Below are 27821 nucleotides of genomic sequence, written 5' to 3'. Positions count from 1 at the left end.
TGGGGGGTTTAGTCTTATTGCTGTAATGTGAAAAACTTTACCCTTTTCTCAGTCCATGTTCTCAAACTTATGTTTAGAACACTTTGCCTTACACTGAAGGCTTAAATAAGCCCATTACATAAAGACTATTTCACAGCTGAACTCAACATTTCAAATCTTGTGTTTGCTCCTAGGCTACTGTACCAGGATTTAAATCGATGCTGGAGACAGTGGAAATACCTGACAACACTGGGAACTTCAGTGCTTTGAAACATGACTTCACTTTCTCAGAAGCCCCTATCGGATCAAGAGCTGCTTCATGCCCCAAAACTCCACTCTACCAGGAGCTCCAGCGGGCTTCAGCTGCAGCAAAACCAACTCTACATATCTGGGGCTTAATGACCGTTATGCTTGTGATTTTCAAATAAAGTCAGGAATGACACAAGAAGGCAAGGGAAACATCTTCCTGCACAAATGTGGCTTTTCTGGCAAGGAATTGTACATGCAAAAGAGTGTCTGTTTTTGTAAAATACGGGCTTGACAAGCAATTTTTGATAGAATATCATATTTTTCTACATCAGTATTACATGCTAAAGAAATTCTGTACAGCCCGGGGAGGTAACTGTAGAATTTTGATGCAGAAAGTGCAAATACATTCTGAAGTTGCTCAAGTTAAAAAAAAAAAAAAAAGTCTAGGATTGTACTGCAAATGTTTCATGCCAACCCAGGTTCCTCGTTGAACCCACAGCTGATGTGCCACACGGGTTAGCTCAAGCCTAAGTTCTCATAATAAAGCCACTGCTATGAGTGAGAAATAGCATTTTTACGTACGTTCTTTCTTATGTGGGCAGCTGAAACCAGGTATGGCTCAGTCACAAAGACGTGGTGTAAGACAAGAAGATGGCAGCGAAGCACCCAGGGGCCACACTGCTGGAAGCTTGATGATAATCATCTGTGCCATCGGGCAAGAGAGTAACTCCGGTCTCTGGAAACTGCTCCTCTAAGGCAAAGCTATTAAAAACATGGAAACCGTCCTTGACAGCTTTATCCTGTCGGCGCTGTCCATTTTTTACTGAATTTGGTGTGGAGCAGAACCACGTACGGCTTAGAATTTTTAAATCCAACTAGTTTTAGCCATGGCGTCAGTGTGTTTAGGCACGCATCACAGCCCTGCGACTACACACGCTGTCTGGGCCGCGTCTAACAGGCCCGCGTGAGGCTGGCGGGCAGGCACAGCAGGGCGCAGACCCCGTCCTGTCAGAGGTGGATTTCAGGCGTGGCTGCTCTACCGGTGTCCCCTGGCCGGGCTGTGCGGGGCATTTTGAGGACCCTCTGAAGCAGTCCAACAGCCACACAAGTTATCAAGAAAAGCCATTTAGTTCCATCTCCTGCATTTATTTTAAGATTTCCTTAAGCAATTTCAAAAGTAACCACAAGAGCTCATCTTTGGAAACATCAAGCTTTTCCTGGGCCCAGTAGACAAAAGTGCAGGGTGGCAGCTAATCTTTTGATGCCTTTTTAAACATGCAGCCTCCACTGGGCACTGGAGCTCAGGCATCAGCCCCTCACCTACCCCTGGGTTCTCTTCCAGGCACTGTATGAAGCTGTAAATACACTTTAGAAATTGAAACAGTGATGCCAGTTTGGAACAAGGGCTGTATGTGCACACAATACCCCTTTTTTGAATGTTTTTCTTCATCTCCATTTGAATTTTCTACCTTTGCTCCCCCTCTGTACTGCTGTGGATGGTTTACCAACCAGAGGAGTAAATAATTATCCACTAATCCCTCTGCTGATTCCTCATTGCGATCCTGTCACTCACAGCACAAAGAACTAGAGACCCCCTAAGATTTACAATCCCCTAAAAGCATGAGATCTGTGGGAAGCTGAGTGAGGGCAGGAAGAGCCTGTACACCCATTCGCAGAATTAAAAATCCGTATGAAAAACTAAGAAGTTCTCCTGCTAACAAGTCACTGAGGTGAAAAAAAGAACACCAAGGAGTATATAAACAAGTCTTTATTTAAAGCTTTTTAAATGCAACATAGTATTTAGTTTCCTCAGAAAAGGAAAAACTTAACACCAGAAGACAAACTCAATACACATGAAAATTCTCATCATAAGTGGATCCATACTCTGTGCAATTTGAGCAGACATCTGTCTTTTAATGGTTACCTGCTGTGGCAGGGGGAGTGCTGATTAGCTAAAGGGTACGTGCCATGGCAAGGTCCTGAAAGCGTGTCCATCAAGGAGTAGTGGCAAAATTGCATAGGTGTTTGAATTCCCTATGAACCAGTCTGCTTAACAGTTCTTCCAACTACGTGCAGTCCCAGAGCAAAGTAAGGCTGCTCCTGGAAAAGCTCTGGGGTACTTTAGGTACGTAATTGTCGTGTTGACGGCTATTTAGCTTGAAAACGAGCTGTCCTTTAAAAGTCAGGCTGTTAAGTTAAAACAACATCTACTCAGAAGGGGAGACACTACCTTATGTATCACCAATAAATTTTACATGTTGAATATATATATATAATGTACTACAGAGAGGCATTCACTTGAAGCTTTCAGTGCATCTGTGCTAAACTTAAAAAAAACCAAACCAAACAAAACCAGCACACATTAGTTAAAAGCAACAATTTTCCATGATCAGTAAGTGCAATCCATTGCTAGAAGATCCCATAAGCCCAGGTTTCTGGGGATTTTTTTGCTTTACATTGCTTGTGCAACCTTTAAACAAGAAGTAACCCAAGACAAGATGCTGACTCCGGTACGGACACGCTGGAAAAGTCGGGTGAGTCGGGCAGGTAACCCCCGGCGCAGACAGGCCTGACGGCCAGGAGGGTGCTGGCCTACGCAGGCTGGAGGTACGACAACACGGGGCGTGCAGCACAGGTCACCCTACGCACAGTCAAAGCCCGCCGGCACCATCAGTAATGAAGAGTGGCCGACAGAGCTCAGGCCTGACACAAACGTTGCCCATCCACCAGTCCTGAGCTCAGGCCTGGTATTAACGCTGCCCGTCCACGAGCCCTCTGCAAGTGCTCAAAGCTCTTCCCTGCAGGGAAGCGCCACACCTGCAAATGCCCCTTTGTAGGCCAAGCATTGCACAACGAGATGTTGCACCTTCCTGGAATGGCTGCTGCCCCACCACGCGTGGGGCAGGTTAACATGCTGCCTGAATTAACTGCTTTAGAATTATAAACCCTACTTCTAAAGTTACGCCCTAACGCAATAGCGGCTTTAGATTAAGACAGGGAATTTCTTCACCCCTATATTAAACCTATTTATTCATTTCGCTTTATTCAGTTTCAAGACGCTTCTAATCATTTTCATCTCTCTTTTGTCAGAACAGTTTTTAGAAACAATTATCCTTGTTGACACTTTCTGTAAGAACGAGGAATTGTTTTTTCCTCATGTTACTCTTTTTTAGGGGAAAAACCCGCCTGAAGCCTTGCACGTGGCTTCGCACCAAGACAGACCTTTCAGAGGCAGCGACATTTAAACAAATGTACACCCAACAGAACTCGGCGAGAAAGTTGGACCACACTGTTAGAACAAAGGCAACGCTTCTCATCAATTAAACCTTTGCAGCACTTTCACCCTTTCTGAATCAACCCACCAGCAGCCTCCTGCACCGTACGGCATCGGCACGTGCTTCCTCCAGCGCGCCCGTTAGCAATGCCAACAACGAACGTTCCAGGGGTGCTGCTCAACAAAAAGCCTAACCTTTGCGGCATAAGAGTTCAACATTATCAGCAATCCAGTTACTTCTGTTTCAGCTGTGCAAGTTTTTTGAAGGATAACAGCAGCAGGCTTCATAACTAATAAATCTTACACAAAGATACAGTATTAAAAGTATTAAAATATATCAAGTATTTTAATACCCACCGCTTCTAGCCTTTTTCAGAAACGTCACAGACACTGAAACAAAGCCCATTCACCACCTGCCTCGAGCATTTCACTTTGCTCTTTGCCTCCTTGGGTCAAGAGTTGAATTTCAATACTGATAAATAGCAACACATAGTGAAAAAAAAAAATCATATTAAGTAGGTTTACTGTACTTTGTGAAGATGACCAGGTGAGTTCTTGTAGCATTTCTAGGAAACTATTGTCTGCCTGAAGTGCGCGAAGGAACAGGCCAAGACAATTCTTGAAAATGTGCACCGTCACACTTTGTCCGCGTCTGGCCCTCATCCCCATGGCTTCCTTGGTTGCATGTTCAAAGGCAAAAGCCATTACCATCCATTGCAAGTTAACTCTGAAACCCCTCACCACCTCCCTGCATCTTCCAGACCATCACCTCCCGCCCACCAGCTCCCCGGAGCAGCCACTTGGCTGTTCTCGGAGGTGCCAAAGCATTCCAAAGGAAATCAAACACCAGCAAAACGCTTTCACTCCGCTGACGCTGCGTCAGCCTCCACCTCTATTTAATGAGTGTCGTTCAGGTTCAATGCAGAAGTTATTTTAAGGGAAGGAAAAAAGGAACAAAGCCATAAATCTTCCTGTGCCCCTTGTCTGAAAGTAACCTGAATATTCATCTTCATTTTAATGCTACAATTTCTTAAATCTTTTTGCAGCTGTGATTTTCCAAGTATGCACATTCACCTATCTACGCACGTACCTACAGACTAATTCAATAAATTAAAGCTCAAGACACTCACTGTAAGCACAAGAATATTTACAAACTGCAATAAATTAAAGATTAAAACGCGTATGCTATTAAATAAGGATCTCAAAGAGCTCATCAAGTAAGACCAATTGTCAACTTCTGCTCTAAAAGTTTTGCTGACTTCTGTGCTGCTGCCCAAGGCCAGAAACATATTTACAGGCCAGAGGGAACAGGATGATAAGCACAGGGCTGGCAACGCTCACGCGCGCACAAGGAGCGTGGGTCGGGGGGACGGCGCAGGGGCAGACCCAAGCTTCAGCCTTGGGGACCCAGTGCCGGGGCCGCGACACCACAGAGGCACCCACCAAACCCCACGCGCGCACTGGCCTGCCAGCGCCTCCCATAGGAGCTGGGATGGACACCGATACTCATCCCTCCCTTATCCGTAAGGCGTGCCTTGGGGCAAAAAAACCCCACAAACATAACGCCCTATGGTTTTACTAGAAATTAAGAGTAATATTAAAACTCAGACCAGTAGAATTAAAAAAAAAAAAAAAAAAAGGCTCTGACACAGGAGTTTGGCCACAGCTGCAGAAATCAAACCTCTCCATTTCCTCAGCACCATGTACTTCCCAAGGCTGCCCTCCCCAACAGAAGGCATGCCAGGGAAGTAAAACTTTAGATCATAAAAGGGAAAATTCATTACTCTCTCTGCTCTCACTTCATCTTTTGCCAAAGCATAAAACATTAATAAGAGACAAAATCGGGTTTTTTGAAGAAAAATCCCAAAGCTGAGTGGCTGCGAACAGCAAGGGCCATCGCTCTGACCACATGCGCCTTTTTGAGAGTGGAATATTTTTTTGGTTTTGTTTTTAAATATAGAGATTGCCAAAGGGGAGCGGATGAGAACACCAAGAGCGGGATGGTACAATCCGTCCCAGCAGGAACCAGGTAGGAGCAGCGGCTCCCCCACCGACTGCAGCTACACCGCTATCTCTGTGACTGCAAAGAGATTATTGCGCTGAAAAATCAAAACTTAAGAAAAAGAAGCATTGTAGATTAAGGCAGGTAACTGGCTTTTAGAAGCATCCCTGCTTGAAAAGTGTATGTATCTGCCCCACAGGACTTCCATCTTGGTCTGAAGGGTTATAAAACCCCACGAAAGGTTACGGCTGACCACAGACCTTCAAGGAGCTTCCAGCTACCTGCTGTTGCATCTAAGAATTTGAAGAAAGATACACAACTGGGTTTTACATTTTGTCTGGTTAAAGTAAGTTATGGTAAAACCTCAGGGATGTCAGTATCTTTTAGTAGTACTTTTCAAAAATCAGCTCAAATGTATGAACACATCATGACTGAACCTGGTAATTCACTCTTAACCTATGAAGGTATTTCTCTGCAGGCGAGTAACAGCCAAGGCGTTGCTGAGCCTCTCCCGTACAGCTTTATGCCCTTTTCCAAGGCACCTCCCTGTATCCCGGCCTTTGCAGCCCTGGTTTACAGCCACTTTATACTACAGTAACTATTTCAGCTCTGACATGAAGGCAATTACAGCAGGATAAGTCTGTGCTACCACACAGGCATCAGCGGTTCCACACCGGTGGCGAAGCGAGACGTTTAGCTGCGGCCTGCGGGACGGTCATGCAGCACAATTCCTGCATTTAGGCTACGTCTCCCTTCTTGGTGCTCCCCCATGCCGAAACGACCTATTTGCTACTCCCTATGGGGCAGACTATCAGCAACTACCTGTAAAACTAAAAGGTGCTAAAAACGTACAATTCCTCTTGTAACCTAGTTTTCCAAAGAAATAAACACCTCGCTAGTACAGAAACTCTCCATCTGAAAAACAGCTCAGACAAGCAGTCTAACTACGCCCTGAAGGTACCTCAACTTGTGGAGATATACTCGTGTTACCTACTCTGAAGGCACCATAGAACTGAGTCACTGCACAGACGCCTTAATAAAGGCACTGGTAAGTTGCACACAGTTTTTGGCAAAGCACAGCGAGGAGACCAGGGCTAAAAGCAGTAAAGGACAGGCCCAACGAGACCAGTTTCCAGTTGGCCAAACACCTTGCAACAGATTTTTCAGAATTCTTGTGATACGGATAAAAACCAGCTTAAGTTGGAAAGACTACAGAATTTAAAGAACGCCTTTGTGAACTAGAACGGCACAGTGTATTTGTTTCTGCAGATGAAGGTGGACTTTTTTTGCCTTACTATTTTTATTCAAGTGAATGTAGTGATCAAGCAGCATGCTACACCGCTGAAACCAAAAATGAGTGTAGAAAAAGAGTAAGAATGTCCCCTAATACGGCCTGACTCGACATTACATGGCATCTCCTTCATTTACCTGGCCCCTTCCAGCCCTTTCTCGCACTGCTGAAAACAACCGCCAGGACAGTACAGACCTCCAAACCCACAAAGCATTTTAAAAGCCGGTTTCTCAGGATGTTTCAGAGACAACCCTAAGACTGAACTTGGATCAGCGACCTCTCAGGCAGGACGCACACAGCCCTGCAGTTTGCTACACACACTACAAAAATCAGAGACAGGCAGTACCCCTTTATATTTCCAAAACCTTACATGATTTTCTATTGCATCTTCCCCCACTTCCAGGTAAGATCTCCCCCATCATTTGGTTACTTGGAGGAATTTAAGTTTTGGGAATGAGGGAGACAAGATTCTAGTTATTTATTTTATTGACTTATTCAGAGGGTTCCGACTGAGCCTGGTGTCTTCACCAGGCAACAGATACTGGAATCTGGAGCATCTTTTTAAGAGGAGGAACTCACATTGAGGAGCTCTTCAGCATGTCTTTCGTAATCACTGAATTCAGGTTTTTAATGTATTTAGTCCAGCAAAGCCAACGGTACTAGCTTGTATGGAACGCGAAACACTTGGAAAGGCAGGCAGTTTGCCAGAATTGGTTAGTCCTATTGAGCGGGACTTAAAACCTTTGAGCTGACTTAGGAATATTAGGCTAACCTCTTAACAACTCCAGTGCATTTACTTCAGCAATTACTTCTCATACCAATCGCAGAGAGAGCCAAAATATTAGTTTCCCCAATAAGCATACAAAAATAGTTTCTTATTCTCTTAACCAGTTTATGAAGTTCCATCCACTGCTTTCCAGTCACCACCCACCTAGCTAAAATAAGTTAGTACGATCATTTGTATGGGCTGCCGGCACACCGGGCAGGGTTTGTTCCTCTTCTTAAGCTTTCTTGCGCACGTAAAGCACGACATGAGGTGTCCCGTTTTGCCATGCACTATGCAGCCATTTTTAGGTCTGCTCTGACATATGACACAGGGCTCTATGCTGGTAACGGGTAGACTGGATTCCACGCCTTCCTCTTTGTCTTGCATTTCTCTCTTCTCGGGCTCCTTATAGTCCTCCTGACTGCTACAGAACATGCTGCTCGATGTCGATGGCTGAGAATAATCTTCGCTTTCCTGGGACTCGGAAGTTTGTACTGCTTTCTCCTCGTTCTCCTCTGCAGCTGGTTCTTTATCTTCAGTCATTTTCACTTTCTTGCAGTCAGGAACATCAAAACCTTCTTCGGACTCCAGGGGGAGGGAGCTTTCTAACTTGCTCTTTACTGATTTCTCACTCTTTTCATCTGGAAGCCAGTCCTCCCGAAGGGCCCAGCATCTGTGGCAATGTCGTGGTAACGGAGGATTCATTTCGTTACATTCCAGACACTTCCAGTAATCCTTCAGTGAATTAAAGGTTGGAACAGCTTAAGCTACTTGGAATGCTTACAACTCAAATATTCAGAGATTATAAACAATTTATCACTGCCAAAATAACAGTTATCTGGAGCTATCGACTTGTGTATCATTTAAAGATTCCATTGTGTCTGGTCCCATTCCATTGTGTTTAGTCCCATTTTATGGTTCTAAATTAAAATAGTCTGAGTTTTAAAAGACTCTCTGACTGACTGACTTCTTGCAGTAGATTTGTGAAATAAAAACAGAGGTAGAACAACAATGATTTATTAACAACTTAGGCAAAATTGAAGAAACCAGGCCACAAAAGTCTTCAGAAAGCCTCCTGAAAATTTCTTTCTGATCAAATGGTCACCATTCCCATTATTTCCAACAATAGAAATGGAAACTATTCCAGACTGGTGGGACAGTTAACCTGTGGGACGCTAAGCTGTTGGTGTGCAAAGCAGCCGGGTGAGGGCACTCTAACACAGTAGTACGAAACAGAGACCATCGGCCATTTAGGAAAAAAAAAGGCTGCATCACTGAGGTTACTGCATATACTACACTGAAAATACACCACACACTCTTTAAAAACTCCATTTAAGGGGAGAGACACTTCTTAGAAATAATCCATACCGCAGTGGGAATGAGAACAAAAAAAAACACCAAACCAAAACTCATTTAGAAGATTCAAAGCACTTTTGGTTTGAGTCCCAGATATCATCGGTGACATCAAAAGCTTCAGAAACCAATCTGAATTCCTAAAAATAAGGTACTGACCTATCTTTCCATACACAAGCAGCGCTATGCTTTCAGACGGAGGCTAGCCCCGTGTTCTACACACATAGTGAAGTCCCTTGGTCCTACAGACCATCAAGGGACTGGAACGTTTCAGACAGTTTTGGACAACAGCCTTTGTTCAAGCTTTGATTGTGAAAAGCTAGTACAAATAAAAAAATACACAGCTTTTTACTTCTAGTGTCTGCTTTTCTCACAAACATCTACGGACGTTACCTCAAACCCCTGAACTTCTTCCCATACTTCAAGAATGGTCTCATATAATTTAGAAAATGCCTCAAAATCTATTAATTTTACAGTACTTTTCTGAAAACATGTTTGCCTTCACGTCTGTATGCTACAGATTCAGGCTGGACAATAAAACTAGGTATTACCATTTACAGGAAGAGTTCTTAAACATACTAAGATTTTTTTGTTGTAGTTTTGCATTTTGTGCAAAAAGTCAGATTTAGGCTTCAAATAATTTCCTTCCCTGAAGTCACTGAAACCGTAAGTTAGTACTTTTTTAAATGGATTAGGAACCTTACTGATTTTTTTTTTTTTTTAAAATATCAGGGTTCCTTAATAGTCACCTATTCAGTAATGAAATCGTTGTCTTGGAATCTTCAAGCATGCAAGCAAAAATCAATTTAAAAAAAAACAAACAACCCACACTAGTAACAATAGAATTTATCTATACTCCATGATCTACTCTGATCTACCTTGATGTACTCTTGATCCACCCAACTTATGATGCTTTGCCAGCCAAGTTTTTACTCACAGCTAGAGAAATCTCTGGATCTTCATCAAATGAGTCAGCATCACTGTCTTCATCCTGGTAAATAGTTAGCTGATACACCTGGTTTAAGTAAAAAGAAAAAACCTGATGTAACTGATTTTTGGCATTCAATTAAAAATCTGATAGATTTTTAATCTGATAGATTTTCTAATAGACTTCTAATCAAATGTAATAAATAGTGCATATATGTTAATGTATCCTAGCAGGTAATTCCACAAAATCTGATGACTGGTTTGGGGGAAAAGAATTCCGTTCACACTTGTAATACCACTTTGAAGAAGTTAGATCAGACAGAGAGGAGGTACCACATTCTAGAGTAGAGGTGATCCTTCCCCTCTGCTCAGCACTGCTGAGGCCACACCCAGAGCACTGTGCCCAGCTCTGGGATCCCCAGTACACCACAGACACGGAGCTACTGGGGAGAGTCCAGCAGAGGACTGTTAAGAAGATTAAGGGACTGGAGGAGCTCTCACATGAGGAAAGGCTGAGAGAGCTGGGTCCGTTCAGCCTGGAGATGTCAGCTCAAGGGGTATTTTATCAATGTGCATGGATAACCGGAAGTAGGGCATAAAGCAGGCTAGCCAGGCTCTTTTCAGTGGTGCCCGGTGACAAGACCAGAGGCAACTGGCACAAATAAAAACACAGGAGGTTCTGTCTGAACATCCAGAGACACTCTTTCTTACTGTGAGGGTGACTGAGCACTGGCACAGGTTGCCCTGAGCGGCTGTGGAGCCTCCATCCTTGGAGGTATTTAAAAGCACATGGCACTGGGCATCCAGCTCAGTTTGAACCAGGAGGATGGGATAAGATGACCTCCAGAGGCCCCTTCCAACCTCAACCACTCTGCAGTTCCCAACACTGCTGCTGGGGGCAGGGGCACACCTCGATCCTTTCTTCCTCCAAATCCCTGCCTTATCTCAGGGTGCCACTCCGCAGCACTATAACCCACCCGGCACACATCAGTACAGTCAGCCCCATGCAGCCCTTCAAGTACGGCTGGGTACGTCCCAGGCAAGTTCTGCCTCCGGTGCTGAACCGATCTTGCCATGAACTCATTCACCTCTGAAGTAACAGAAAATTAACCCAGAAAAAAAAAAAATCATCTCCCACTTTGTTCCTGACATTCCAGATATCCAGATCTCTTGACAATGATGGTAACACAATTCTACTGTTGTCTTGCCTCCTCATGAAAGTTTCTAAAATTGTGCTTCAGCACCTCTATGTAAAATTTATAACCATGAAAGTGAATGATTCAGAGGTATCCCCTTGCAAAGAGTTACTAGGAAAGTTTTAATTCACTATTGAAAGTGTCATCAAAGCTCTACACATACTTCTGCAATTAAAAATGGAGGAACAGACTCAAGAGCACATGATGCCATCAACTCCAACAGCTAGCAAGTGAAGTTAAACAGACAGACTTTTCCAGACCATCAGGAGTCTGTTTCAGAGCCTACAGAAAGCCTTAGCACTGCTCTGCTTACTGCCCGGTGGGTGTATAACGGTGACCCAGCTGCACAGGCATGTAAATTTGATTTAATGAACCACTAGGTGCAGCTTGTGACATAGCACACACAGTCCTGAAATAAACCTGAAGAGTTACTACTTCTTGCTGGAATCTCAACATGAAGTATTCCTGTAAGTTTCTTTCCCCTTCTCACCACCACCCCACACACTAAGTCAAAAAAAACAACCCCAAACAAAACAAATACGTACCTCATCATCTTCATCTGTAAGCTCCTGTCCTTCTTCATTATGGCTATAATCTTCTGAATAAATAGACTCAACTTCAAATTCTACACTAAACTGGTCTGAAACAGAACTGTGGTCAAACCAATCAGAGTTTTCACTTAGTGAACTGGCATCAAGATCCTGAAAAGAAGAGAAAGCACACAGTCAACCTCACTAGTCCATATCCATAACCATTACTGTTAAATGGCTCATAAGATGAAAACCCAACTGAGCAGTTTAATTAGCTCTAGAAGAAATGAGACCAGCTGCTGTTAGATAGAACATCTTTTATGAGACAAGTGAATCAAAGGTAGGTAATAATAAAGCCAGATCTCAATGCCTTTTGTCAGCTCTGCAATAGAGGCTGCAGCCAACCTACAGAGAGCTTGAAGACTGCTGCTACTATTTCAAAAAGGCTCTCCTAAGAAGTGAAAGAACAGATGCAGGAAGGTGTGCCTGTTGGCTGCATGTCATTAAATTTTCTATTCTCATCAGCTTTGTTAACCTTGATTTGAGACAGTGGCTAAACAATTATAAAACACCGAGAATGAAGACACAGCGTTAGCTCTGACAATTCAGAATACAGTATAACACTAGCAGTACTGTTAGTTTAGCTCTTCGTGACTTAACCTAACCACAGATAATATGCCTCAAGTGAAGTGTTTGCTGAAAACAACGATAAAAAAAACAGGAAAGGCTTGGAAAACGAACACAGCATCATCATCGGGGCACTACTATGTAGTTACCAAAGCTGTACCAGAATCCCCAGGTGCCCAGAAGTACCAGCTATTCTGTATTATGGAACATCTGTGACTGCTTTTCTTCTCTCAGCATGCTAAGAAACAGTTATTTTAGAACACAAAATGTATCTCACATTTTTTCAATACTGCACCAAGCAGTAAGAATCTACTCTTTAAAGAATATTCAGAGTTAGTATTTTTAAGTTTCACTTCAGCTTTGCCAGCACATCTATGAAAGGCCCCACCCCACCCACACACCATCTTTTCTCTCCCCAGATACCACTGAAGCCGCTGCTGCTTTTAATCAAGAACATGATGTTTTAAGATGCATATTTGCACTTGAGGAATCTGCAAAACTTGTACCACAAAAAAATATATTTTTACTTACAGGAATGGAAAGAGAATCTGTTGAATCACTGCTATTGCTTCTTTCACGGCACAGACCGCTGACTACGCACCATGAGAGACTTTCATCAAACGTCAACGAAATGCTGTCTGACTTGTGTCGCTTTCTTCTGTCGCTATGCAGGTCATCTGAAGAGTTTTCTTCTGGGCACATTCAAGAATTTTTATTACTCCACAAACATCTATACAATGTGCAGTTTTGAATATTCTTAACAGAAGCTTAGAATATAATTTACTTATATAGAAATTTAAGAAAAATAAAGTAATTCAGGATTATTTTATGGGGGGAAAAAAGTAAAGGCACCAAAAACTTACTTAAAGAAGACACAGAAACATTGAGAAACATGAAAAGTGTGAAACATTCCCAAAACCAGGGGCTGGCTTTCCCCACTGGCCCCATCACCACAGCTTGTAAAAGGCAGTCTCCACATGCAGGAAATAAAATAATTGCAAATTTGGAAGCATTTTTACTCCACTTCACACATGACACATTAAATCCCTTCTAATTTTAAGGAATACAGTTAGGATCTGAATTGTCCTAGCTCCCTCTATAAATCCCTTCTAATTTTAAGGAATACAGTTAGGATCTGAATTGTCCTAGCTCCCTCTACAGTCAGTAGACAGAAAGGCGCTTTCAGAGGGCTTCTGAGTCCATGCCAGAATTTGCAGGGAGACAGAGCACCTAGTTCTTGTGTCACATGCATACAAAGGACCTCATGCTAGGCAAGGTACATTCACGTTCAAGTTTCAGGTACCTCAACAAATTTAGCAGTTAAACAGTTGCGCTATATGTAATTGTATTTACTCAACCGGATTTTTGTGACAAACCGTTACGACTTTCACCACACACTAGCAGGAAAATCTTCAAGGCGTACTAAGTAAAAATTGAACTCTGAAAGCATTGCTTTAAGCTGTGTTTACTAAGTATGCTCGCTTTGAAGGCAAAAAGGCAATGCTTTTTAAATACATCAGGTTTTGAAACAACCACCTGCAGCAGCATAAGGAGTAGGGGGACAGCATTTTTGGGGTAAATCAAAATTCAGCTCCACTGACTTGCAGAGTGTTTGGTTAGAAAGAATTGTATTGAAAAAGGCACTGCAAAGTCAGTATGTAAGTGCAGTGGAGTGAAAGCTCCCCAAGAGGCCTGACAACTTGGTTCAACAGACCTCAGTAAGAGCCTGCTGCCCCCCTACAGGTGCCTTTTGCACCCACCCTCTATCACCCAGCTTCTCCCTTGCCTTGCAAAACACACCCTGACAATCCACGAGTCTTCAAGTCTTGAATCTTTCATTGTAAAGGAAAAGAGAACAAAACACTTGTACATACTTTGAGACTTCTCTTACTTTCCCTTGGTGCTTCTTGGCTCAGCCCCTCTCTTTTCTTTTTCCGCCCTGAGAGCCCCACCAAATTTGGTGCCCCCAGGCCCAAGGGTTGCTCCTGTCCATCGTTGTCCTCATTTAGTTGTCATGGCTCCATGCCGTACTGATACTGTATCACCACAAGGTTTCTATACACTATATAAGCGGCTCCAAAGGAGCCGCTACCATCCCAATTTAACAAGAATAGTGGTTTAAAAGGAAGATTTCCTATAAATTAGAAAAAAAGTGTATATAAAAACACTATATTAAAAGAACTTTTAAGGTTGTAACAAACTAATAAATGGATGCAAAGACAAGAGTTAATAATCAAACCTACAATAAGTAAGCACAGTGCAGGACCTTACGTGCTCTGCATCATGCCTAAATATTACAGGTTGTGATGTTTAACCGAGACTTTCCATCCTTTCACCAGTTTTTGTTACAACATTAAACGTTCTTTTAATTTAGTGCAAACCGCTCAGCAATGCAGCACAGTTTTCGGACTGACAAAAAACTACTACACAAAAGCTGAGGAACTGGGAGATATTCCCAAGCAACTGAAGAAAAGGAAGGTCTATGCAGCGACAGAAGGTTATCACTGCCCCCGTAATTACAATCGTCAGGTCAGGAGGTAATGGAAGTAAGTGATGGAACAAACTAACGTAAGAAATTCCACAGAATAGTATTTAAGTAGAACTGTAGAGAACACTTCCAATGAGGAATTTAAAGTTACTGAGGTTTAGGCTGACCAGCCTGGTTTTTGCTAATTATCGGAAGAAACATCCCACATTTTGGCCAGTGATTATTGAATAACCTCAGTAAGGAGAAAGAGAAGACAAATAACGATGCTTAAGTTGCCAGACTTTTTAAGAAGTGCTTAAGGAATGGTCAGGTACCTAAATATATCGAAAATCATCCCACGTTACTATCAGATCTTTGATGTCTTTGCCACCAGTTGAAATCCAATGAAAAGTGATTTTTGAGAGCAAACAAAATGTAAAATTTTGTGTCTGTCTACAGAGGGAAGTGAAATGAATTTGACTACAGCAGTCTATTTCAAACAAAAGTGTTCTCATCACGAAGACAACACAACTGATTAAGTCCTGCTCATGTGAACAAGCTTAAAAGATCTGTGGAACAAATTATTCCATCATCTTACTAACAGTTCTAGAAATCTGAACTGTAACGTGATACCGGAGCAATGCAAGGAATCGTGTATTTCTTCCAGACTCAACATTGCGTTTTAGATAAGCAGAGAAACATGAATAGTATCTCACAGCATCTTTCAAAGTCAGGAAGGCAAAAGAACGTACTTTTCTTTTTTCCCTAAGTGGCCATGCTACTGAAAGCTCTGCATCATAAATCTGCACATACCAGATTCACTGTGTTGTCTCCTCCTAGAAGATGTAGTTGGTCGGGAAGTCACGTTTGATGAAGTCTGCTTCTCTTCCAACTCTTGCATGGATTCCTGGTTAACAGAAATACTGAGTAAGCCTGAGCATGAATACAAGGTAAAAGGCTAGAATCAGCTAATTGCAACTAAGCCACTGACACTATCACGCAAAACTAAATAGAATTTACATTTCACAAATTTATTTAAAAATGAAATTTAAAAATCACCTTCAGAACATTTTCTTCTCCAAGCTGAAATCTGGCATCCTCCTCAGGTGGGTCAGCAAGTGTAGAGTCTGAAACCAAACCACACCAAAAATCCATAATACAGCACAGCAGAAAGACAATTTCAGGCTCAAAAACATTAGAGTAAAAGCAAGGGAGAGAAGTTATCTGCACACAGCATTTACAAAGTAAATTCTAAACAGAATTTACAATCCAGACATTTTGCAACAATGGAAACAACAACCCTGTTCCTTTGCTTTTCAGGCATGTGCGGCACTTTGCCCGTAACATTACTGAAGTGGGAAAGTGGGGAGGAAGAAGGAATCTTGACTGCAGAGTAGTTCAGAATTTTATTATAAATGCCTTGAAATGAAGGCTGTGCATTAGCTGGGGTTCTGCAGATACAAAAGAATATAGGGAGGAAACACTTAACACTTTTTCCTCTCCGAAGTGTATTTTACTAGTTACCATCTTGCGGGAACACTGAATTAAAACCACATTAAATAGCAGAAAAAAAACAAACTGTTGTTAATTACATATGCTTACTACCAGACAGACTCTGAAGGAATAAATGACCTTTCAAGAAAAGAATTTGAGGTATGATTTAAGTTTGCAAGCACAACAATAAGTGATAATTTAAAAAAGCATGTTTCCCATTCTCAGCAGGTGAACATTTGCATTTAGGAAGAATCAGGAACACACAGTGTCTTAATATGGATTTCTAATGTACAAAATGGCTTCCAACACTTCGCTTCTGATTCATTCCTTGTATTAGCCAACAATTACAGCTGTACTGAGCACTTTTACACTGCAGGAAAGAGGACTGTATGTAACAATTCTCCATTTACGGAGTGGCTACCCACAAAGTTACCACAAAGCTACTTTTTTAAGTGTACAGACCTTTTAAAAGAGGACTCGGTCTAGCTGAGGGTGACCAGTTCTAAAAGTACTCTGCATTCAGTTTTGAAAATTAAACCAGAACACTAACACAGAGCATAAAAAGCATTTGTCCTGACTTCCTTGCTGGCACAAGTTCAAGAAGCTAATTTTTTAATATAAAACTTGTTACATTGTTGAGGGCTTTATCTGTAAGAAATACAAGCAAACGCCTAATTTTTCAATTGAGTCCTGTGTGTTCAGCTCTGATTGTGCTCCGTCTGGCTCTAGGCAAACTAAATTACGCAAATGCTGTTCATGTTTTTGTTTTGGGGTTTTTTTTCTCCCACAGTAGAAACAGTGTTTGCTTTGATTCACTATTTGTGATTGCTCTGGACAGTAGCATGTAAAGCCAAAAAGCTAATTACAGAGAGATTGATGTTATCTGATCACTAACATGCAAGACGCATTACTATAAGTTATATTTTCCGCTACTATTTCCCAAAACAAAAGGTCCTCCCAAACTAGCTTACCTTGTTGGTTGATTGCTACCAGATTTCTGGAAATCATGGAATACAGTCGCCTTAGACGGGAATAAAGAAAGAGATTTTGGAAGTTAGCTACATGTAATCATAAAAGAGAGCTTACCATCTCTGAAGAGAGTTTAAAAAGGCCATACGCATTACGTTCTCCATTATTTCACAACCAGACTCAGAAAAAAATCCCATTTTACCTGTGTTCTTTTACTGAAAAGCTTGCTACTCCAAATAAATCCCCCAGGAGATCATTTGCACAGTGTACAATATGTTGCTGTTTTTCATCATATAATTGTTTAGACATAATATATTGTCCAAGATAGAATATTACCTGTAAAATAAATGACATACACAGACATTAAACACCCAGGTTCTATTAAGTGGAAAAGAACACACATTAAATTCATTGAGATTTTCTCTTCTAACTTGAATTGCCTACAACTCCCTTTGAGCTGTGATTTTTCATCTGTCGTTCCCCAAGTACTTTGCTGCTCTACTGACGACCAGACACTTTTTTTCAGATATTGAGAAACTTGCTGACAAGTCAGCAGGAAAATGTTTCAGTATCTTCTAGATAAGCTGTGAACTACACTGCCCCCCATTCACTCAATACAAAACAACAATCTATCTGTATTCACCATAATCTACCTTTAGTGATTAAAAGTTCTCACCTCCTTCATAGTAAAAGTGTCCTTTTCTGCACCAGCTAACTTTAACAACTTCAACAACAGTGGCTTTGGTTTAACCTGTGTGGGGAAGAAGAAAAACAGTATGTACCGATTCTTCAACAAACAAAATACTATTTATACAGGTTGGCTTTCTCCTTCTGAATTAATCTGATATACAAACACACAACTATGTTCAAACCTACCCACACCCAAGTTTTCCACTTTGCAAAGTCAAAGCTGAAAGAAAATAACATGAACCCAATCACACTAAACTTCTTGTACATCTTAGCTCAAACCCCATTCTTTCACTGGTACGTACAGATTCCTCGACTTGAGCTACACGACTCATTTGGTGGTTCCAAGTACAGGGCTGGGTCACGGGGAATTCCGTTTCGCTCCTTTAGTCAAGGCAGACTCCCAAAGGGAAGGGAGGAACGCAAACGGACCTTTCTGACCTTCAGGTCGAGTGCTAGTCACAAACCAAAGCAAGCACCGGTCCACCTCTTTCCTAGTCTCTTCCTGTGACAGTTTCTGGGGCTGCAGTTCTGCATTTGCCAGCTGGGGTGCTTTACCTCTGAAGGCTTTCCTTAGCTGAGATAAGCACACCCTGTCCTTTCCATCGGATTTCAATCACTCATACCTCCGCAATGGCCTCCCGCTCACCCACTGTACCAGCAGAGCTAGATCTGCAGCCAGTCTATGGCAATTTCTGAGGTAGAGGAGGAAAAGTAAAAAACAACAGAAAACATTTTCTGTCTCTTTTATTTTTCCCCTCTCTGGCCAGACCACCATCCCGATCCCATTCGCTGCACTGTTTGACAATCAGCTGTGCCAGTACCAGTGCAGGAAGTGAGAACAAGCTGCAGGGGCTGCCACAACTGTGGAGCCACTGAGGGTTCCCAGTGCAGTATATTCTAGTATTGCCACTTTAACAACAGCATAACCATTCTAAGAACAGGGTAATATTTATCTACCCTAATGTAGTCCCTAAAATAAGAAAAAAATATTATAGAAAATAAATTTATAGGAAATGATGAATTAAATATCACTGGACAAGAAATGAGTGCTTAAGGGAAGAGGGGGGGAACCTCCTTACATTCCATTTCAAATATCTGCTAAAACCAACGTTAAGTTTTAGTGCATTAACAAGAGATTAGCTGCAAGAATCACACATAATAAAAACAATAAACAAGCTTGTGGACAACATTAGATGTCTATTCAACCCCTCCTAAGTGCTGAATTAGTTAGATCACACGGCACGTGTTAGTTTCATAAAGGAAGCAAGCAATAACTTATTAAACTACAAATGACAGGTGACCATAGGAGAGCAAAGCAAGAGTTTCAGATCTCTGAATCTACAATTAGACCCATTGGTTCAGATCCTTTTACTCCCTAGCCTTCTCTGGCTCCTGCAAGTAAGAAGTTCTTCTGCCACACGATCTGACAGCAGATGGTAGCTACATATTATGACTTTAAAAAAGAAACAAAAAAAAACCAAATCAAAAAACACACCCCAAACTTTCAACAGTGCTGTCCTGTTACTTCACTTTTTTGAAGTCTGCTCTCAGTCTACACTTTTAAGCTTTACCGTTCTACAAGAAGTTTAACTGTTACTATACACGTGCTGTTTTTAACTCGCATCTCAGGTATAACACATAGACTTCCATCCTCAGGAAAACTTATGTGGAAAGCCAGGACAGCATAACTGTCACTGTATCACGGAAAGCCTGGATATGCAAAGCCATAAACACAAATGAAGACTCATTACAACTTGCTTGCGAATTCCAACAGTGGAGAAAGTGAAAATGCCAAATTCAAAAGCCTTCGGTTGCAATGACAAGATTAATTGACAAACAGTGTACGTTTTGCACAATGCAGATCTTCCACAACTCTTCAGTTATGAACTGTTAACGGTTTCCACCACAGAATACTTACCATGATCAAATCGGACCGTAAGATCCTTTTTGTTAAAAGAAAGCAACCTGACCATCAAAGGTCTCCAGGAAACAGAGTCTAGACCTAAACCATCACCCTCAACGCTCAACCACGAATGAAAAAGATTTGCTTCACAACTACAGGATCAAAGAGGTCCCATCTTCACCGGATTTCCTGGCTTTTCTCTAACCATCGCTTGCCGAGCAAAGCGGCCCTTCTGAATTAGCAGATAAAAAAAACTCTGCAAAAAGCATGAAACACCCGCGCGTCCAGCAGAGGTACAGACCAGCGCCTCTTGCTCCGAAGCGGTGACAGACGAGGCATCCGTAAGGGAGGACATGTTGGTATTGCACATTTGCCTGCAATTAAGGGGAAAACCAGCTCAAAACGTGGAACACAGCTGCACAACTCGGGCTCCCCCTCCGCCACCCCGGCGGACCTCGCCGCCCCCCTCCGGCCCACACACCGGGCTCCAGCAGCAGGTACCTTGGGCTGAGTCCGGCTGGGCCAGGCCCGGCCTTATATAGCGCTGCTAAGAGGAGGCAAGTCGGGGCTTAGCTCCTCCGCCGGCCGCGGCCCGACATGCCCGAGCATGACCAGGGGTGGCGATGCTGCCGAGTCACGGCGGGCGGCGGCCGGCGCTGACTCACCACGGCCGCCAGCAGCTAGGGGGGAGGGGGGGGCGACGGCGTGGAGGCACAGCCCCGTTTCCGCGCCCTCCACCCCCCCGGGCCCGCCCCGGCCCCGCTCCCCTCCCCCTCCCCCTCCCCTCCCCGCGGGCGGAAGCCGCGGCGCTTCCCTCAGCGCTTCCCTCAGCCGCCCCTCCCCCTCCCCTCCCCCTCCCCCGCACTCACACTGTCATCGGCCAGAAGCAAGCCCCGACCGACCCCCTCAGCCCCTGCCCCCGGAGCGAGTCGGGAGCCCCCCCACGCACCGCCAGCCGTGCCCGCTCCGCTGCCTGACCCGCGGCGGCCGGAGGACCGGCGGCCCTACCGGGCGGCAGCGCGCTGCGCGCCCGACGCCGCCATTTTAGCCGCCCCGCCGCGCCGCGCCGCCCGCTCGTCTCTCTAGCGCCCCCTACCGGGCTGGGGGCAACGGCCGCGGAGCGGCGCGCGCGGGCCTGAGGCGGCGGCAGGCCGTGGTGGCCCTAAAAGAGTATGGATGTTCCCGACGGAGCCTCACTTTACTAAAAAAAAATAAAAAAAAACCTTGTGTGGATGCTGAACTTCTCCCCGACTTCCCCTCAGACAGGCCCGGCAGCTCTGAGGCGCGGCCCCGTCGGTGGCAGCCCTACGGCCCCCTGCTTCCTCAACGCCCCTCCTGAAACTTTCAGACCTTGTTTGGGGATAAACAGGCTCTGGTTGGCAAGCTTAACTTCCGTAAATCCAGCCGCAGCGTAACTTAGTGACAGAAAACCTCACTACGTCAGTTTGTATTGAGGTTAATAACGGCAGAGACTCTTGCTTATAGTCCACGTAAATTCAGGGACACGATAATAAGTGTTGCTTGCCTGGCTAATAGATCTGACACCTTTGGGTACTAGTTTGATTTGCAGTGCTCATTTGTGCCTTTTAACTTGTTTTTGCATTGATATTTCTCCCATTTCTAATTCTCAGGTTTTTTCTTTGCCTATAATGACATCTTAAAATTATATTTGAATAGTGAAAAGATTTGTTAAAGAACACAAGCGCTGCAGATAGTGTTTAAAGATATGCTAGAGCAGAGCAAGCATAATGCTAATTTTCCATGACAACTAACTTGTCCAAACAAGCAGCGGATAACTGCCTGGACTTGTCCGTCAGCCAAATATAGCCTCTCGGCAACCATGGCACCTTGTAAAAATTCCAGCAATGGTTTAAACCTAAGATATTTGTGTGATGACGGATTTTAAAGACGAGCTTGTTATCCTTCGAGAGCATAAAGCTCAAGGTCTGGTGAGGGACAGCCGAGAAGCTGCCAGAATTTTGCAAGGCGTGATCACCTCCTGTTGGTACCAGACTTTCAAGGCAAACAGAAATCTGGTTTAAGTAGAATGTCAAGCCACCAGCAAAGTCAGGTATCTGCTCATTTCTACTCAGCATTCCATTACTGAGATCCTTAGCTCACTAGCTTCATCATTAGGAGAAAACTAGGTCTATACAAAAATGCAAGAAGATAGAACCAAATGTCTACATTCAGTTGATGTAACACCGAATAGCAGTATTATCAATGCTCAGTCTTGTCCTGATGTGGCATGAAAACTGTTTAATTCCTGTACAAAATGCATTTTACTGAACTGAAGCAAAACAAAAATAGAGTGTTTATGTGGTTCTCCCCAAAATATATCACATTATTGAGCCTTGTCTTACCCACAGTATCACTTTGCTAAGGCTATGTGGAAATTAAGGTGCTTTTTAAATTAGCAGTAAATTTTCTACAGTCCAAGACTTACCAAACTGGTAACTATGACTTTCTTTTTCCACTTCTCAACCAATAAGTGTCTTGTGACCAATGACTTTGAGATTAAATTGGGATTCTTTAAATAATAACTCCCCTTAACAGTTCATTAACGCCTAGGGATAAAAAAAAAACCCACCTAAAAACAGTTTCTGTCTAGAATTTTTATCAGCCTTCAAGGACAATCTTATCTCTATTCTCAGACAGACTAATCTCAACTAAGGGGAGGATGCAAGTAGCTAAAACATGTTTGCTTAGGGAGATTGGGGATATTTTCTGACATGCAGTGTTGCACCACTTCTGTCCTGTTTGCCACTAGTTTGTCACTAATACAGCACATGCTGTGTCTTCAACATGCATATTTATTTTCTTATGCTTGATAATTTTGTACTAATATAATGAAGAAGTTTTACCTGAAGGGTAATAAGCTTGTACAGTTATGAGAGCTGGCTTCCCCACTCTTTCAAAGTCGTAAAAATAAAAGGAGACATCACTATGGCAAGACCCCACCTGTGTATTTTATTTATTATATTACAGAAAATACCTGAAGCAGATGTAGCCCAACTGCCTTAACTGGAGATACCCACTTTACATTCTGGTTAAGTAACATGCTCTGAGACCCTTTTTAATATAAGTTCAGATTCTAACTGTAGACATTTCATTGTTTAATGCTTGCAAGCTGAATTCTTTTCTGAGATGGATCTAGATGGATCTAATCTACCTATAGGTGCATATGCCAGAGGAAAGATAGTTCGCTGTCCTGCAGGGATGCCCTGCTCAAGTGAACAGCTGGACCATTAAAGACCTCCATTTCAGATTTTTGTTCCTTGCTGTAATACTTCCCCTCCCACCCCCAACATGTTGCCTAGTCAGCATCCGGCACATACATGAAATGGTCTGAAGTTCCCAGATGCTGATCAGAGGCATAAGTGGCCGGGGTTTGTCAGGTCTCATCTCCAACACATTTGCTGCTTCTTGGCTATCAGATGAGTTAACCTCACATGCTGTCTATCAACTGCTCCAGACAGAAAAAAAAAAAAAAAGAAAAGAAAAAAAAAAGACAATGACAAAAAAAAGCCTCTGGGGCCTTATGCTGTGCTGATGTGTCCTTTCTGAAGCCTTAGACTGCATCTCTATCAATGTGACACACAGCTGCGATCAGGCATGTGCCACAGATTGTTGGGCACGGCAAGATAAAGGGAGGGGAAAAAGGATGCTGAAATGCAGCTGGGATATGTGTGGCTTAACTGGGGTTTCTGCCAGGCCTGTCTGCTGCAGCTGTGACCCCACATGCCAGACAGCGGGACAATACCTTTCTTTACAAACACAGGAGTAAGAATTTGGTTGTTTTCTCTACACTCCTGTTCTGTTGTGTATGAAAAAGCACATTTGTAAGAAATCCTCATGCCAGTAATAGCCTATTTGGTTCAGAGAACTTACACTTCATAAACTAAGACCTATCCCAATGGAGAGTATGTATAGTACTGCCACTGGGAACTTCTTACTATAAATGACACCCAAATTCTACTAAATGAAAAGGCGACACAGCCTTCCTGGGGACAATTTTGAACAGACAGTAATGACAGGCAGGAATCAAGAGCAAGGCTCGTAGCAGCAGTGGGAACCCAAAGACCACACACAATGCCTTTGCAGCTACTTCACAGGGAACGCTAAGCTGTACTTTGGTGTTAAATTTGTGTTTTTCTGGTGCACAGGAGCTGTGTTTTTGAGCTGCCCAGGGCTGTGCTGCCCTTCCCAACAATCCCAGCTGCTCTGCAATTGGGTGGCATGACAGGCGTTCTGCAGGTTCACAGAACCTGCACCCTGGGCTTAAATAGCTGCACCCTGGGTTTAAATAGCTGCAGTATTTTATGGTTCATTTGGATATGAGATCGGCAGTTTCCTACAGTTGAAAAATGTAAAATTACTTCAGGTGGACTGGCAAAGATGGTCTCAAACAAAATGTTTTTCTAGCAGCCGTTCATGAGATCTTACCTCTGTCCCACAGGCACTCAGTTCAGGTGTGAGCATTAACTACGAGCTTCTTCAAAACCACCTGGAGCTGGAACAATCCCACATCAGAAGACAGAAATTCTTCTGCTTTTGTTTAGTTGGTGTACACATTCCTTCATGCATCTGGGAGACAGTGGTATGTCTGCCCAAATCTGATTTCTATTTGGTATTAGCTCAGTCATCCACAAACAAAATTAAACAAAACGAACTTCTACTTAGAAGTGCTCAATATCTAACAGGGAATGAAAAGTTGGGGTGGGGTTTTTCCCCTCTAGTTTTCTGTTTAGTCCTTGCTTTTGGAGCTCATGGAGCAGTTCTAAAGAACTGAAAGGGGAAAATCTCAGGAAAAAGCTCTTCTTACTCCCAATGATTTTGATTAGGAACATCACTGAGTGGAGGAACTGAGTGTTTTTCTTCTACTCTTCTTAAGCAGGGGTGAAGTATGCGACTAGACTGTGACCATTTCCCGGTTTACTAATCTGTAGCTGTGAAAATTAAATAATCCAGTGATCTCTCCTCTGTAGTACTTGATTGCATGTAATTAGATCAGAGAAAGCCTCCATTTAACAACAGTCATCTGCCTTGTTTAAGCAAACTAGGATGACCCCAGTTCAGTTTAGAACTGTTCTGTTAATTCAGTGCTCATTTGTCATTCAAATGTACTATTCAGTCCAGCTCAAAACACATTTCTGTTCAAGGGAGTGGCCCAGAAGGGTGTGTGGGGTGTGCACAGGCTAATAGGACTCAGGTGAAAGACTGAGGCCTCTTTCAGAAGCTCCAGAGGGAACGCTGAAATGTATTCAGGGACAACATGGATCTAGCTGAGGTTGAGAGCAAACATAGCATGCAATCCAAATGCAGTCTGGGATGCCACGTATGGACAGAACTACAGTTGCTGGTGAGGTCAGGCCTGAAAGTACTGTTAAAGTCAGGCTGCAGTTTGGGTTAGAGGAGGGGAAGACAAAAAGTTGATTTTAACTGTGTGGCTGTTATTTGAACTGTTTGTTACTAACAACAGAACACAGCAGCATTTTACACTATGCAAGCAGCTTCTTAACTCAGACCCATTCTATGCACCTGATTGTGTATCTCCAAGAATTGTCCCAGCCTTGCAAACCTATTTGTCCACATCTCCCCTGCATGCTCCCGGATCCTATGCTTGCTTTCTAGCTGCTTGCTCTACAAGGAATGATAATCCTTTATTTTAGACCACAAAGTCGCTTATACCTCGCTCCATTGCAGACATTCTTGTGGTCTGTTCCACAGTTTAATATTAGATTGATGCAGTCTTACTGACTGGTGTACAATTTTACCTGACACAGAATGAGCTATCCATTCCTGAGAAAAGCCTCAGCACTCTCATTTGGCTCATGTAATTGGTTTTGCTTGTGAATTACAAACTCACCTTTCTGCTGCTATCAAATGGCTCTCAACTTCTGAGAGCATAGCTTTGCCAGTACAACTTTTAACATACAGCTTGCAGCACATATAGTTAAACAATGCCAGTAGCCAGACAAGTAGTCTGGAGCATTTACTAGAGGAATTACAAATGTCTGGGGTAGCCTCAACTTGAAACCTTGAAGTTTGACTAGTTTCCCTCCAAGAGTTCCTTGCTATCACAAACAAGACTATGTTATCCATTTTGGATGTGCATTCCAAAGCTCATTTTAGAAGTAGATTTGCTGAAGAGAGAAGTTTCCTCAGTTTCCTTGAGATTAAACCTCTCCCAAATCAGGCATGGATTTACATACCTCCTGAAATAAACTGTTGTACCTTCTAAGTCATCTTTCTGAAAGGCCACATTTTTTTCCTGGTTACCCAGCCTGCATTTTTCCTTATTTATATGCCCTCACTTGATTCAGGTGGGTCCTGATCAAATGTTACCTCACCATTTAATTGCTGGCATGCAACTACTTGTTGCCAAGCTGATATCCTGAAGAAAATGGAATTTTCTGCTAAGTAATAACAATGAACCATGTGAGTCTGCCAAACAGAATTTGGAGGCCAGAGAAGGGAGCTGAGAGATAGGAAGCATTTGTTTTATGACTATATCCTTGAAGAAGGACTGAGAGACTGACAAAAGGAAACATCCTGCCTCCGAAGACACTGAAAGCTGGGTGATAAAGTGTATGGTCAAGGAGAACAACTAATTGGGATGTTGATAAGAATTAAAAGTAAGTGTCCTTTAGGTGAACTATCCTCATTACAATACTAAAAATCACGCCCATAGGCCAGAAAACCCCATACTCAAATAAGCCCCTTACTCTCCCAGCATGCGTGGTAAATTTAAAGGGACCTGTACTTTTAAGGTGAAATGAGAAAGAAACTAACCGATTATTAGCTGGGCAGCATGAATATTATCTGCGACTGACACATTTAACTGTATAAATACCTTGTGGTTTCTTGGTGTGGGGTGCCAGCTTTGTGAGGTTACCACCCAGCACCCATCTTTGCGCAAAAATGAATTGAATAAAATACCTCTGCTTTGTGTGTAGTTTGGTGCTTTGCACACCAGGTAGACAAACCCACTTTTCAGGAAGAAAAATCAAGAAGAGAAGTTTTATTATAGTGTCGAGTTGCCTGCCCATGAATTAGTACATGTTTAAACACAAACATGAAACAACAGCATCTAAGTATGGAACACATTCATGCCACTGAAACAGAAAGGTTCTCTCTGTGGACTGAGGGAATAGTAACATCAGCACAACATACAGAAGGGAACTGGTGTGATTTTAATAGGAGGGGAGCTGTATCTGTGCTAGTTGTGTCATCTTTTGGTGACTATAGTGATATGGACTTTCCTGACTGATACACAAAAATGACGTTTTGTCCATCTGGTGAAACCCATGAACTCTGACGTTCAGAGGAGCTGGAGCATCCTGAATGACAGTCAGGAAATCTACCTGAACTCCACTTGAGACCCAAACCATGAAGAGGACTGAATCCATGGGCTCCTAATATTCAGTTTGCATGCGCTGCATTGCTGTCTTTGCAAACAAGCAAACCCGAACTGCTGCATAACTTCATGCCTAGACAGTGGTTATTCAATCCTCTTGCCCTTTCCACTTCAAAACGGTGGCTCTATTTGATCTGACTGAAAGATTCTCTTATGGGAAAGACACAGAAGAAAAAGGCAGGTTTTCTAGATCAAAAGGCGGTACATTTATGTATGAGAATGACAGGCTGGCAAAGTAGAAAATAAATTCACTGATGAGTCCCAGACCGCTACAAACTTGTACCAAGTTTTCCTGTTACCTACCTGGCAAAGTAGTCTGCAAGACAGTGCTTTACATCTCAAGTGTATTGAGCTTTACATAGCAAACAGGCTGTACTGGAGAGGCAGTCATCTTGAAGCATGCGGTCTTGTCATCTTTTAAGTTTGCATAGCATAATGAACATGCAGTAAAGTTGTTTTTTAATTATTTACATGTTTCCAGTGGTATATTAGTGTTCTGATTTTAAAAAGATCCAAAGGGAAGGAGATTTACACATGACATATACAGAGGTTCTTCTTTAGCCGCCCTAACATCCAGACAGCCTAGTTATGACATAGTTGTAGTGGGCCACACATTATACTTTCATCTTGAGCGATCTTTTCCCAGATTTCTTCTTCTAGCAGCAGTTGGAATTGGAGGGTTTA

At 42.9% G+C, this 27821-nt stretch overlaps 2 protein-coding genes across 9 annotated transcripts in view; one reads left to right on the top strand and one right to left on the bottom strand.

Annotated features, from left to right (window-relative positions):
- CPM (carboxypeptidase M) overlaps positions 1-1275 on the top strand; it is a 34039-nt gene extending 32764 nt beyond the window's left edge. For 2 of the 3 annotated variants that reach the window (XM_064449305.1, XM_064449297.1), the window contains exon 8: positions 174-1275. In XM_064449305.1, coding sequence (XP_064305375.1) covers positions 174-407 — 234 coding nt within the window. In that variant the 3' untranslated portion in view covers positions 408-1275. The remainder of the gene's footprint in view (positions 1-173) is intronic. The other variant, XM_064449288.1, reaches the window with a different exon arrangement.
- Positions 1276-1978: 703 nt separating this feature from the next.
- On the bottom strand, positions 1979-20961 carry MDM2 (MDM2 proto-oncogene). 6 transcript variants are annotated; one of them, XM_064449266.1, is made up of 11 exons: positions 20941-20961; positions 20019-20091; positions 17801-17875; positions 17327-17460; positions 17127-17176; positions 15721-15788; positions 15475-15568; positions 12726-12886; positions 11583-11738; positions 9852-9929; positions 1979-8296 (listed from the first exon to the last, which is right to left on the bottom strand). In XM_064449266.1, exons 2-11 carry the CDS (start codon positions 20085-20087, stop codon positions 7727-7729), a joined length of 1455 nt encoding a protein of 484 aa, XP_064305336.1. In that variant the 5' UTR covers positions 20088-20091; positions 20941-20961; the 3' UTR covers positions 1979-7726. The 6 variants fall into 6 exon arrangements, with proteins under 6 accessions (XP_064305336.1, XP_064305309.1, XP_064305344.1 ...); XM_064449239.1 differs by lacking the exon at positions 20941-20961 and adding an exon at positions 20667-20817; XM_064449274.1 differs by lacking the exon at positions 20941-20961 and adding an exon at positions 20667-20817 and having other exon boundaries at positions 12726-12883.
- Between the last annotated feature and the right edge of the window lie 6860 nt (positions 20962-27821).

The sequence above is a fragment of the Phalacrocorax carbo genome, chromosome 1, assembly GCF_963921805.1.
Source record: "Phalacrocorax carbo chromosome 1, bPhaCar2.1, whole genome shotgun sequence".
Taxonomy (NCBI): domain Eukaryota; kingdom Metazoa; phylum Chordata; class Aves; order Suliformes; family Phalacrocoracidae; genus Phalacrocorax; species Phalacrocorax carbo.
The sequence above is the reverse complement of the archived record's forward strand: the minus strand, read 5'-3'. Positions and strand labels throughout refer to the sequence as shown.

Excerpts from the sequence above, each read along its gene's own strand:
- MDM2 (XM_064449266.1), bottom strand. The coding sequence starts at position 20,087 with ATGTGCAATACCAACATGTCCTCCCTTACGGATGCCTCGTCTGTCACC. Across the intron at positions 15,789-17,126 it reads GGTAGCAATCAACCAACAAG|ACTCTACACTTGCTGACCCA; the intron begins GTAAGCTAGTTT and ends GTTTGGTTTCAG. Across the intron at positions 12,887-15,474 it reads GAGACAACACAGTGAATCTG|AAGAAAACTCTTCAGATGAC; the intron begins GTATGTGCAGAT and ends GAATGTGCCCAG.